The 14,122-nt window shown below is 37.9% G+C and overlaps 1 protein-coding gene across 1 annotated transcript in view; it reads right to left on the reverse strand.

Annotated features, from left to right (window-relative positions):
* LOC131079756 (uncharacterized) overlaps positions 1-13,759 on the reverse strand; it is a 110,833-nt gene extending 97,074 nt beyond the window's left edge. Inside the window, exon 1 of the mRNA XM_058017790.2 lies at positions 13,325-13,759. Coding sequence (XP_057873773.2) covers positions 13,325-13,447 — 123 coding nt within the window. The 5' untranslated portion in view covers positions 13,448-13,759. The remainder of the gene's footprint in view (positions 1-13,324) is intronic.
* Positions 13,760-14,122: the final 363 nt, after the last annotated feature.

Consider the following 14,122-nt stretch of genomic DNA (forward strand, 5'->3'; position numbering starts at 1 on the left):
TGACACAGGACACGTGAAATTAAGGCAAAAATATGTTTATGATACCAGATTGATACAATGCTTTCTCCAGATAAATAATGGTGGTGTTGATGGAGAGATCTGAAATATTTGCAAAAGAAGAATTTATTCCAATGGAGACTTTACATCTCAAGAATGAGATTACTATTTTAAGTTCAAATCAAGATTATGTTTTTAATTAATTGAAAATCAATATGAAATCAGAAATAGTGCTAAAATAGCCTTAAAATTCTTCACTACATCTCATCCTCATGGACAAGTGCACTTATTGAACATATTAAGCAGATGAATATAGTCAAAATTGTTCAACTCAGATTAGGATTTACTTACCAAGTTGAAGCTAATGTAAATATGATCATACAACAGATGTGCTACCAATAAAGATGATCAAAGAAGTGCAAACAAAATATCATGCCGACCCACTTGTAACTTTGAAGAAATTCTCTATTGAACAGCTGCGAGTATAAGCCCATAAGCTAATGCACCAACTGCAAATATTTTCACCTTTTAATCATTGATTTCCATTTGCCGAATACATGACCTTAACACAAGGCTAGAATCTGACCCAGCTAGAGTAGGAGTGTTTGGAATAGAGATATTCACACATTGTGGAAAATCTGTTTTATTTTTCTACGTTTAGGCGTTTATATGTGTTATTTTGACCACTACTGCAATTTTAATTGAATTTGTTTATTGCAGAGTTGCTGGAAACTCCTTTGTCCCTCCCCGGGAACGCGTTTCCCCGTATCCGTTTCCGTTTCTGAAACGGATACGTATCCGATACAGCCCAGATACACGTCGAATATTGTACCCACGCATGCCCAAAAATACTTGATTTCCAACCATGCTAAATACTAATATGATTTGATTTTTAAACAAAATTGACGTAAATCTTCCTAAATTTAATTTTAAAAAACTTCGTTAATGCATTTTTTTTAAAAGAATGGTATTAACAAAACCTACACCAAATGAGAAAGACAAATGAAATGTTTTTCTGTTTCAGTGACCCATTTTTTGGGTTATCTTCCAATGCAACTCTTCTATTTTTGCATATTGTAAAATGTTAAATCTACTTATCATTATTTATGTATTAATTATGTGTCTATATTGTTTTTGAAGTAATGAAAAATTCTTCGAATAACTTAGAAAATTGTGTCAAATATATGTGTATGTGTTTTTTATGAATGACCTGTCCAGCCGTATCCATATTGGGGGTCTTAAAAAATAGCCGTATCCATATCGAATACCGTATCCGTATCGGATACTGTATCCGTATCGGATACCGTATCCGTGTCCATGCAACTTTGGTTTATTGAGGTGTAAGGAAATACTGTATTGATTGTTGTGACATGCGGTTGAACATGAATTGTTGATATTTCATATGCATTGGGTGTGGCAAACCACTGATTTCTAATAGTCGTTTGTAGGAAAATTTTGTATCTCATTCATGTAAAGTTCTTGGGTGTTGCAAAAGATTCTAATCACTCTCAATGGTTTGTTTGATATTTTTCATATTCATGACATACATTGCTTTTGGTTAGTTTTTGCCAGTATATGAATCTTTGCTGTGTTCAGTTAACTCAGACATGGTAATTTAAAAATATTAAAAATCCAGGCACGCAATTTCTACATAGATAGAAATTATGTTAGCATCAAGCAGATACCGAAAAATTGGTCCATCAGTATCAAATGCATCATCAATCTGACCCGAAGAAGTGTCTAAATAATCTCAAAAGTTCTTCAACGAAGAGCTTAAAAACAAATAGCAATGTGGGAAAGTGAAAATTAAAAGAAACTAATTTAGAGTATGAAGCATTATCTGTAAAAATTATGTTACAATTGTTTTTCATGCATGCATAAAAATATTACAAAACAAGACAAACTAAATATAAACAAGACATAACACACAAAATATAACAAACTAAGAAGTAACCTAGCCTTATAGAAGATAAATGTATAATTCCTAAAAAATTGAACTAGTGAAAACTGAAAACACAAAACTATGTTTATACTTTAGCAAAAACAAAAACAAAAATTTAACAGTAACCATGTCTACTAAAAGGCTCCACTCTAACCACCTTCCAGTGTCAAACAAGTTCTCAAGAAAAAATAACAAACAAGTTCTCAAGCAAATCCAGCCCATAACATGATCCTACTTATCCTAAAGATTCAAAATTTCAAAGAATTCAAACCAAAGATATTCACAATCACTATCATCAATCCTGGTATTACACTTGAAATAAATGCAAGTGCAGTGATTAAACACGGTAAAAATCTCATTATCAGAAATGTCAAAAAGCGATTCCATTTCCATCCACTATCATCAAGGGCATCCCCGTCTATAGACAAAAAAAGCTAGATAGGAAAGATACAGGTTGTAGGATCCAACCGTAAACCCACCATCCCTACTTTGTTTTTTAATATCCACTAAAGGCCTTTCAATGGTTTCTGCCACCAACCAGAGTCCCTGCCTGTATTGTATTCCAATGAAAGGATTAGTCACCATGGATAATTTCAGGTTATATAGAGTCTCAAGCATGAGGGCTCCTGCTGCCAATATGATTGATAGATCTAAAGATCTTCTCAACCATAAAGGTTACAACCTCTTTAAAGTCTTCCCTGTCAGGAGCAGGTTTCAATGGAATCAGGTCCTCAGAAGTAATAACATCCACACTTCCAGAGAGGATACGAGTCACTGATCTGTGCCTATTGCCGCATGGCAATAATTTTCCGCTCATCTAGCTCTTTCATAGAATAACTTTGGTACTGGGGGAACAAGGGGATTTGATGTTCCTTGCAAAGTGTTTACTCATCAGGGCAGCAAGAGTTCTTGCCAAGAGAAGAGTGTCATCTGAACATGGAGGAAGTAATAGAGTCTTTCAGGACAGCCTAATCTTCAGCCAAAGGTTTTATCTTTACATGTAATCAATTAGCCATTAATCTAAGCCTTACAAAGTGGTTGTCCGCTGGGTAAGAAGAGGTAGGGACAAGACTAAAGGAGTCTTAGGCCACGAGGCTTTACTTCATATCCAAAACTAAGGCCTCCACATTCTTCAGCACTTTTCTACCCATGGCAGAAGTAGAGTTCATGGGATTTGACCAACCAGTCCCACAATTGAGTTTCAAAGTTAAAACAGGGTTTTCTAGCAGGGCTCGTCTTCTATTTGGTAGAATGTTTAACAAGAGTTTCAACCAAATAAGTATTACATTTTCCAGAGCTTTTATAGGGCAGGGATAAATTTTCACTCGCCATTAAAGGCCACGAAGAAACATAGCCAAAGGAACCAGATAACCACCAAGATGAAAATGTCCTAGAAAGAACAGAAAGCAATGAGACCTTAAGAAGCCAAACTAAAACAAAACCATGGCGAACAATAAACCCATACAAGTGTAAAGACAAGTAGAAATCCACAAACTGTGGAACCTCCACAACAAAGATGAAGTGCATCCCCGACCCCATCCCCAGACCCGCAATTTCTGATGACTATATCCATAAGTAATACTTAATAGCCATATGCTTATTCATTTACATATGTATCCTAATTTGAGTGACATCCCTGTCCTTGTACAGGTAGCTGTAACTCCACATCTCCAGGTAACTACGCAAGGCCCAATTTAAATCCAAATATAGTAAGGATAAATGACTACAACACACCAAGAACAAAATGGAATGATTTTGAGACTAACTAAAAGTCCACACCTCACCAAAAACCATCCTTGTTATTCAGCCTGCAAACGTGAACCACCAAGCTTCTGTTCACAAACAATACCTCGAGTAACTATTGGCAAAATCCACTAGACAATGTAATTGCATAGCCCAAAATATGTATACAATAAAACCTAAGTTGCTGAATCGTGGGATTATTTGGGCGATTCCGGGTATGAAACGTAGTGGAATCGGATTCTGAAACGAATCTCCTGTGGGTACATCCGGGGTTCGCATTTTTAGATGCTGAAATGTTTAGTGATTCTAGTTTGATCTTTCTGATTCTAGTTTGACTCTAGTGATTAGTGAACGCAGAACTTATCCATCATGAGATTCTAGTTTGATCTTTTCGACATTGAAAACTGAATTTAAATTAGTATGTTATGTTTCAAAATTTGAAATTTGTAATGGTCTTGTTTAGCAAATGTTTTGGTATGTGACATTCTAAACTTAATTCTATACATACATACATACATACATACACACACACACACACACACACACACACACACACACACACACACACAAACATACATACATACATACACACATACATACACACATACATACAGACACACACACACACATACACACACACACACATACATACACACATACATACAGACACACACACATACAGACATACATACATACACACACACACACGCATACATACATACATACACACATACATACACACATACATACAGACACACACACACACATACATACACACATACAGACACACACACACACATACATACACACATACAGACACACATACAGACATACATACATAAAGACACACAGACACATACACACACACACACACATATAGACACACACACATACAGACATACATACATACGCACACACACACACACACACACATACATACACACATACATACAGACACACATACACACATACATACACACATACAGACACACATACATACATACAAACAGACACACATACACACACATACATACAGACATACATACATACGTACATAAAGACACACAGACACACACACAGACACATACACACATACACACACACATACAGACACACACACACACACACAGACACATACACACATACACACACACATACACACACACACACATACAGACACACACACACACATACAGACACACATACATACATACAGACATACATACACACATAAACACATAAATACATACGCACATACATACAGACACACATACACACAGACACACATACATGCACACACACACATACAGACACATACACATACATACATACACACATACATACACACACACACACACACACATACATATTATTTTTGTATGAATGTACCGAAAAAAAATTGTCATACCGGCATTTCGTACCCATGTACCCATTCCTATTCCCATACTCGATTCAGCAACTTAGAATGAAACTAACAATTACTAGCAACAAATTCCAGTCAAGAAATATAACTGATAAACTCACTTCGTATTACTCAGGGAACGACTTACAAGCATCTAGACAATACTCAAAAGATGATTTACAAGCATCAACCACCAAAGCAAAACATGGGCATTGATCAAAGGTTCAATGATCAACTATTCCAATGGTGTGAGATACAAGAATCCACCAAATCCTTGGATCACTTACACGCATTTACCATCAAGGGTGGGGCAACTAATAAATGTCAACCACAAAGGACCAAGACTCAAATACTCTTTTAAGGCATCAACCAATTTATTTGACAACTTAACTATTCCAATGGTGTGAGATACAGGCATCAACCATATCCTTGGATCACTTACATGCATTTACCATCAAGGGTGGGGCAACTAATAAATGTCAACCACAAAGGACCAAGACTCAAATACTCTTTTAAGGCATCAACCAATTTATTTGACAACTTACAGTCATGTTCGAATGGGACAAGTACTTAGCATCATCAAGGGCTAAGTTGCCAATATGGATATGGGTACAAGAACCGTGTATGCTGGTATAGGCAATTCTTTTTGCCCTTGGGTACGGTACATTTGGGTACATATATATATAGATTATACAAAAATATTAAAAAAAATATATAGAATTGTAAAATTAAATACATTTGATAGTATGATACTTCATCATTGATCAATGCCAAATGCCAAATGCCAAAATGGTAGTGATAAGATAAATATTTAATGCCAATTGATAGTTAAAAATCCTTAAAATTAAAAAAAACTTGATCAAAAACAAAACTATCTAAGACAACCTCTTTCCCCTTTCCTCCTAAAGCCTCTCACCTTAAGGCATATTCCACAAACAACTACTTCCTCACTATGACACAACAAGTATATAATTGTGCTAAGATCCATGTTAGGTGGTGGCCTTGAGTTGCAACTCGGTTCATCCCCATCAAAGCACATATATTCTACCGTTGCAACATGTGTTTTGGCTCCATAATAGGCATACCATTTTGAAAATCTCCAATCCTCATCCAGACACCCATTGAACCATTACTCTACTGATATGTCTACATGATTTTCATAATCAACACTCCCATTCATGCATCAGCCCCTTTATGCATGAAGTATTGATCTAGGTCTTTCTGCTTCAGATTCAACAATCACAACTTCACATGGCCCTTCATATGTCTCTACGCTCTCTTATATTGCTGCTACTCCTCCTTCACTTCTCCCTTCATGATAAAATTGTTATACCCTCACCTACTCACCCATAAGCACAATGAGAGACTTCTTCCTTGGGAAAGTTTCATTGTGCTTTCCTCCAAAAAGCAAATTCACCACAATGAAAATACTTTAAAAGTTTATGTTCAAGAAGTGATATGCTTAGCGCTTCCTCTGTGAACACATATGTCATCATGCAAAATTGCATGACATAGGAGTCAATCACACCCTTCTTGAATGTCCCCACCATATGAGAGAAGAACGGAAGCTAGGAAGCCCCCTCAATGTAGAATCTGCACTAATGATAGAAGCTCAATGATGTATGAAGAAACTGCTCCACGAACGTCGAACAACATTCCTCCCCTTAGGAAGAAACAAAACCAAAGGTGTATCCATGAAGTCTCCCCAATCATGAAGGGAAGATGTATGAAAAAAACTCATGATGAATGAAGTCTTTGAAAACTGCTCAAGTGTCCCCATGTCGATGCTGAAAGATACCCCCTCCAAAGGTGGTGAGCTGCTCCACACTGCTGAAAAAGGCACTCCAAGATCTAGTAGAGATGGATGTACAACAAGTCCCAAAGACTCACATGTCTCCTCAAAGCATAAAGAGACCTCCTCAATCCAATGATGACCTCAGATTTGACCCAACAAACTCCAATAATAACCTGCAATAGAAAGCTCCAAAACGCAGAACCCCGAATTTCTCTCAATTGGCAAACCAATGGCACTCCAATGGCTCGAATACCATGTGAGATTTTGCCAAGATCAAGAGCACAATGAAATGTACAAAATAGAGAGACAAGATATAGGACAAGAATAAATTGTATTCTCGTCAATAGATCAATAGTTGTTACATACAATGAATATGAGCCTGCATATATAGGCAAGGCAATATGGATATGTGAGCACACAATCATGACATGTGGCTCAATAAGAAACAAGGGTAGGTAGGAAATAGGTGTGGTAGGTAGGAGAAACAATAAAATATTCCACATGAGGTGGATCGCCCACCAAAGGTGGAATTATCACTCCACAATAAGTGGATATGATAGAGTAAGATCACACCATAAAAGGTGGAAATTTTCCTACACACACTATCCCAATGTGGCACAAACACCCAAGTGTCTCATACCCAAACTACTATGAAATGCATACCGAAGGTGGAATTATCACTCCACAATAAGTGGATATGATAGAGTAAGATCACACCATAAAAGGTGGAAATTTTCCTACACACACTATCCCAATGTGGCACAAACACCCAAGTGTCTCATACCCAAACTACTATGAAATGCATTACCCTATTTCTTACTTAAGTTTACTTAGGGTAATGCATTTCATAGTAGTTTGGGTATGAAGCACTTGGGTGTTTGTGCCACATTGGGATAGTGTGTGTAGAAGAATTTCCACCTTTTATGGTGTGATCTTACTCTATCATATCCACTTATTGTGGAGTGATAATTCCACCTTCGGTGGGCGATCCACCTCATGTGGAATATTTTATTGTTTCTCTTACCTACCACACCTATTTCCTACCTACCCTTGTTTCTTATTGAACCACATGTCATGTTTGTGTGCCCACATATCCATACAGCCTTGCCTATATATGCAAGCTCATATTCATTGTATGTAACAACTATTGATCTTTTGATCATCTATCTATCGATAAGAATATAGTTTATTCTTGTCCTATATTTTGTCACTCTATTGTGTACATTTCATTGAGCTCTTGATCTTGGCAAAATCTCACATGGTATCAAAGCCATTAGAGCGTCATTGATTCGTCTTTGAGAGGCACTATTGAGGCGTCAAGAGGCAGATCTAAGGAGCAGCATCTTTTGGAGGCGTCCTAGACTAGATCCGACCTTGTCATTGCATCCGCGTGGCTATTTCCATGAATTTTGAGTATAAATTCGGCCTATTTTGGTGAAAGTCAAATTTTGGGTTTGGAGAAAAAATTTCCCCAATTTGGGCGGTACGGTACAGAGTTTTGAAAAAAAAATTTTAAAAAAAAAAAAGGCAGAAATCATTTTGAAAAATTTTAAAATCAAAAGAAATATATTTTTGGGGGGTCCAACGACCCCTCCCCCATGGCCATCGTACCACCTGCAGGTTGTATCGCCCGTGACTCCTCTGCAGCCGCTGCACCCGTACATTGTTCCCAGCCACACGAACTACCGCCGATCTTCCTCCGGTCCCCGACACCTGACATCCTGTCCCCGGCGATCTCCTAACCCCGACGACGCTACTCTTTGTGCCCGACGATCTCCCGGCATCCCGGCCCCTGCCAGCTGTTTGTCGTCGACCTCGTCTCCAGTGGACTTTGTACATCGTCGGCCGATTGCATCATCCTCCCGTCGGCCCCTTCTCTATCGTTCTCTGCTAACACCTCCGACACCTCCACGCGGGCGCCCAGTCACTGCCAATCAGTGCCTTCGTACGGTGACCCAGTCAACACCCTCTTGTCTACCACATCAGCTCGGTCCAGACAAAGACACGTGGCACACTCTGATTCGGCCACATCACCGATCAGTCATCAACTATACAACCCGCATGGCAGACCAATCAACAGTCCACCTCAACATTTTCGTACTGCCACATCATCTTTTTCAACCAACCAGATCGCGTCACGTCATCACGTCCGTATTGTACGGACGCCCAGTCAACAAAGAGGTGAAGTTTTCGCAACGATCATACGGCCGTCAAATTTAACCTCGTGTTTTGCTGATGTCATCATTTTTTTGAAAATTTGGCAGGCCCTTCCCATTGAGCTTTTTGATTTTGCAATTCAACTTCAAATGGCCATATCTTGCTCATTTTGCTCCTTTTTTTGTGCATTTTTTTTTTTAAATGGGCTAAAATTTCGTGTACTTTCTTGTGGTGGAATTATTTTCTAATTTTGATGAACACATTTTTCAGAAATCTCATTTTTTGGTGATTGTACCTGTCCAATCCTCGTTTCTGCAACTTACGGGACTCTGTTTGGGCTCATACGAACTCCTTTTCAGGTGCCATTTTTTTTTAAAGTGCATAATTTTTCGTCTACTCTCATAATATGCTATCAGTTTGCAACAATTTTGGGTAGAAATTGTACTTTCAACGTATGGTCTTTTTTGGCTAATTTGGCACTTGTATTACATATATCTATCTTGCTGGTCTTTTGCATTGTAGTTCTCAGCCTATTGGGGTAGTTGTAAAACAAAATCAGAAATCCACTTTGCCATTGTTTGCAAGTGGCCTATTGTACACGTACTACATATAAAGTGTCAAAATCATCATTTTTTTTTTTTGGGGGGGGGTGTACTTTGATTGATTGAATTTGGGGGGGTGTCTCTTATGCTTTTGTGCTTTTGTGTTCTTTCCTTTTTGCTGCTATGGGTTCTCCTAAGTTTCCTCTCTTAACTCCTCATAATTATGCTCCTTGGAAAATTGATGCATGGAGTAAACTTATGGAAAAAGGACTATCTCATTATATTGATGGAACTATTGTTGCTCCCATTGATCCTAAGGCTGATCCTGTTGCTCACTCGAATTGGCTCATTAAAAATATCATGGCAATCGGTACCTTAAGAAAGTATGTATCAAAGGATCTCATTTTTCATATTGAGAAATGTACTCTAATCAAGGATGCTTGGCAAAAGTTTCAAGACTTGTATAGTCAAGTTAATGAGATTAGAAGATATCAGATTGATAGTGATCTCACCATGTTAGATCCCAAGAACTTTGATACTATACAAGATTATGTCACTAAGGCAAAAGAGTTGAGGGCACAACTCAAGGATTGTGGCATTGATAAGAAGGATACTCAATTGATCTTCAATTTGATGGGCAAACCTCCACAAGAATATGCAACATTTGTTTCTAGTTTCCAAACCCATAGGATGACAATGGGTTCAAGCTACACAATGCCTACATTTGATGCTTTCGCTGAAATGTTGATGATGGAACAAACTAAGTTGATAAGCATGGGCGTTCTTAAGGCTTCTAAGACTCAAGCATTAGTGGAAAATCAAGGGAACAAAGGAAATCAAGGAAAGGACAACTCCAACAAGAAAAAATGGCAATCAAAGCCTAAGGACGAAGCATCACCTTCTCCACAACAAGGAGATTCATCCTCTTTCCAAGAGGGACAATTCACCAAAGAGGGAGAGACCTACTTGTGCCTATTGTAAAAAGGTTGGTCATGAGGAGCGTCGTTGCCATTCTAAGAAGATTGATGAGCTCACACATATCCTCAAAAAGCACAACATTGATTTGCCTAATGTCTACAAGAAGGATGATTCATCAACTTCTACTTCCTCACAATCAAAAGGGAAAGGGCAAGCATTCATGGCTTCTACAAGTGGGAAGACTCACTCTTTTGGGACAAGAAAAGGAAAAGGTCATTGTGCTACTACAAGTCATGATTCAGGGAGATGGCTTCCAGATTCAGGGGCTTCTCATCATCTGGCATCTTCGCAGTCTATGTTTTCTACATTTGAGCCTTGCACCATGCCGCAGATTTTGATGGGCAATCATACATACATGGATGTGATTGGGAAAGAATCTATTGACATTGGGGATAACTCCTTCAATGGTGTGTTGTGTGTACCCCATTTGACAAACAATCTCCTTTCCATCTATCAAATCACACATGGCGCAACTAGGAGAATTGTGGAGTTCACACCTGAGTCAGTTTTCATTAGAGACTTGGAGACTAGAGCTATCATTGCGACTTGGGTGGTTGATCATGCATCTCGGTTATACTCCTTTTCAAATTTTGTTGATGATGATGATTTCACATATGATGATTCTACACATGATGATCACACTTCTTGTGATGGTTCAGATTTTGAGGAGAACTTTGGGTACTTGAACTTGGGGATTCTCACATGTGACCCTGTTCTTGTGCCTTGTATTTCATCTCCTCCTATTGATATCACATCACCTATTGCACCTGATGATGCGGATAGTGCGACAGTTTCGCCTTCATGTGATTCAGTGCAGCAGGATATGTCTTGTCTTCCAGCTTCAATTTCTTGGGATGATTACTTGACAGACATTGCAGGTTTGTTTGTGGAATCCTACATTGCAGATTTGGGAGACATCATTGATGATATTCATCTTCTCTTTGATGAAGATGATCCTTCTTCGATTGTTGCGAGGGAACACTCTGACCCTCTTGTTCATTCTCTACATGATCATTCTTTTAAGGTTGATATGATTGTGGATTCTTATGTACAACAGTTGGAGGAGGTCTCTTTATCCTTAGAGGAGACATGTGAGTCTTTGGGACTTGTTCTACATTCATCTCCACTAGATCTTGGGTCAAAACAAAATCTACACTCTTCAATTGAGATATCACTTCGAACATTCAAATGACTTGAAACTGGTACTCAAAGTGTCAATGTTGTATCCATGCAAGTAGCCAATAAAAAAAGTCTTGAGGGAGCTTGATCGAGAACACCTCATACAAATCACTTCCAAAAAGATCTTCCTCTTGCCACTGACAAACTCTCACTCCAACAAGGATCTCTGCTGCAATAAAACTCCCAACCTCACTGGTAAATCACTTCCAAGTTCATCCCTTGTTATTTGCCAAGCATTGCTGATCAACAGCATGCCAAACCCACAACGGATTCCCAACAAAACCAAAATGCTGCCAATTTAGCAACACATGCATTTAGACCATGGCTGACACTCATGTAGTAATCTACCTATGCACGCAGCACATAGTCATTTCTCATCCAAAGCATGCTCAAGTTTAGATACCCTCATTAGATCATGTGTGCCATTAACACCATGAGCATAATAAGTGCAATAGACTACAATGCACGATGATAAATGATTATTTTGAGCATAAAATGTGGCAGAACTTCATTATTGTTTTCTATTAAGTCTATATTTCAGTGTATTAAATTAGGAGGTTTCATAGGCACTTTACCCCAGCACTCCAAAGTCCAAACTTCCAGTTTGCATGCATGGAATGCCAATAACGGCATCAATTATGCACATCTACATGGCAAATCTCTTAAACTAGATCTTGCATGGGATGGATTGCATATTGTACTCCAGTTAACCAGACAGCACTCGCATTTATCAGTTATGTATGCTTATCCTTTCAATCAACTTGCGAGATTCTCACACTAAAATTTTCAGTTAACTAAAACATTGTTGTGTGCTATAGGAAGGGCATGTTATGGTGCCAACAAATGCTTTTAGATGTAGTATGAAATGAGAAGTTTCTACTTTTCCAACTATTATATGCCATTTATATCCAGCACCAATGTACCTACTATAGTCAAGAAATCATGAATATATAGCTACTGAAATTCTTTCATTTGTCCTTTGCCCACACAATCTGAAAATGGCTTTAATTTCTGTGGGTGCATTCTTGGTCTTCACAAGAATCATAAATACAGATGTTCCCCTCCCTCCCTTTCTCTGATTATGCGCAAACAGTACTGCAGTGACATCACTATGATGTGTTCAGTTTCACATTAATATTGTCCTTGAAGTTGTGCATCGTAAGTAACTTCACATGGATGACAATTCTGGGAAACAGATGATTTAGACTGCAGAGGGCATTACCAGCACACAAAGCTTTGACAATTTGGAATCTCACTTTAAAATGCAAGTCATGGGGTTAAACAGTTACCGCTTAGCTCTGTCTGGTACTAAAATCGCAGGCGGTTTCGATTTTATAACTTGTCGCATAGCTCTAATTTATGCTTGTTTCATTTTTATAAATGTGTATAATTTATAAGTTCTTCGCCACCGCGCCAATCGCTACTTCCCAGAATCTCGTATGTATTCAATTATTTTGTATAGAAAGGGTTTTAAGATGCAATTTTTTGTTGTCAAATAGCTTTATCTGATCTTCAAATTTCATAAAAGGAGAAAACAATTTGGTACGAAGCAAGGGGATTATTACAGAATATTTAAGGGGAATTAATACCTTGAAAGCATTAACATTGAAGCGAGCAGCAGAATGTGGGCGTGGGAATGAAAACCGTCTACTGTGGTAGAGAGTGCCATTATTGAGAAGACATGGAGAGAAGGTCCCGGCTGCTATCGACATGGTTTCACTCGCACGCTTAAACCCTAAACCCTAGCCGCTATTCAAAAACTTGCAAATCCCACCATTGATAGGAAGTTACGATTAAAGTTTCTTATCGTTTGCTGATTAAACAACTGATGAATATTCGCCCTGCTTCTAATCATAAAATCGTAGTATTCCGCTTTTAACTGATATAACCATCGGGTTAAGTTAAATTCAGGTCTGAAAGAACGAACAGAGGTCTGTCGTTGATCGTTTTAAAATGAAATTGTTGGGCTCTCCTACTTATACGACACAAACGATTCCTTCTCCAAACTCACGACAATTTTGTCGTTGTACCTTCCCCTTCCCCTTTCTTAGGAAGGGGTCCCATGGAAATCGCCCCATAAACTTTTTTTGTGGAGGAGGAAAATAGAAGTTATAAGATGTTCTATTTTTCAAATTTTGGATTTAATGGTGGTCTAAAAAGTTTCTTCCATTCACTTTATAAAATTTTGTACACATAATTTATTTATAATTATTTATATCAATATTTTTTTCAGATTTAGTAGAAAGGGTCTAGTACTCGTCCATTAATCACTACATTCTTCTTCATCTAATCTTTTAATTTCTATCTTTAAAAAAAAATCAATACATGATAATTAAAAGTCTTGCTAAAATATTTCATACGAGTCCAACAATTGTAAACTTAATAAT

The sequence above is a fragment of the Cryptomeria japonica genome, chromosome 6, assembly GCF_030272615.1.
Source record: "Cryptomeria japonica chromosome 6, Sugi_1.0, whole genome shotgun sequence".
Lineage (NCBI taxonomy): Eukaryota > Viridiplantae > Streptophyta > Pinopsida > Cupressales > Cupressaceae > Cryptomeria > Cryptomeria japonica.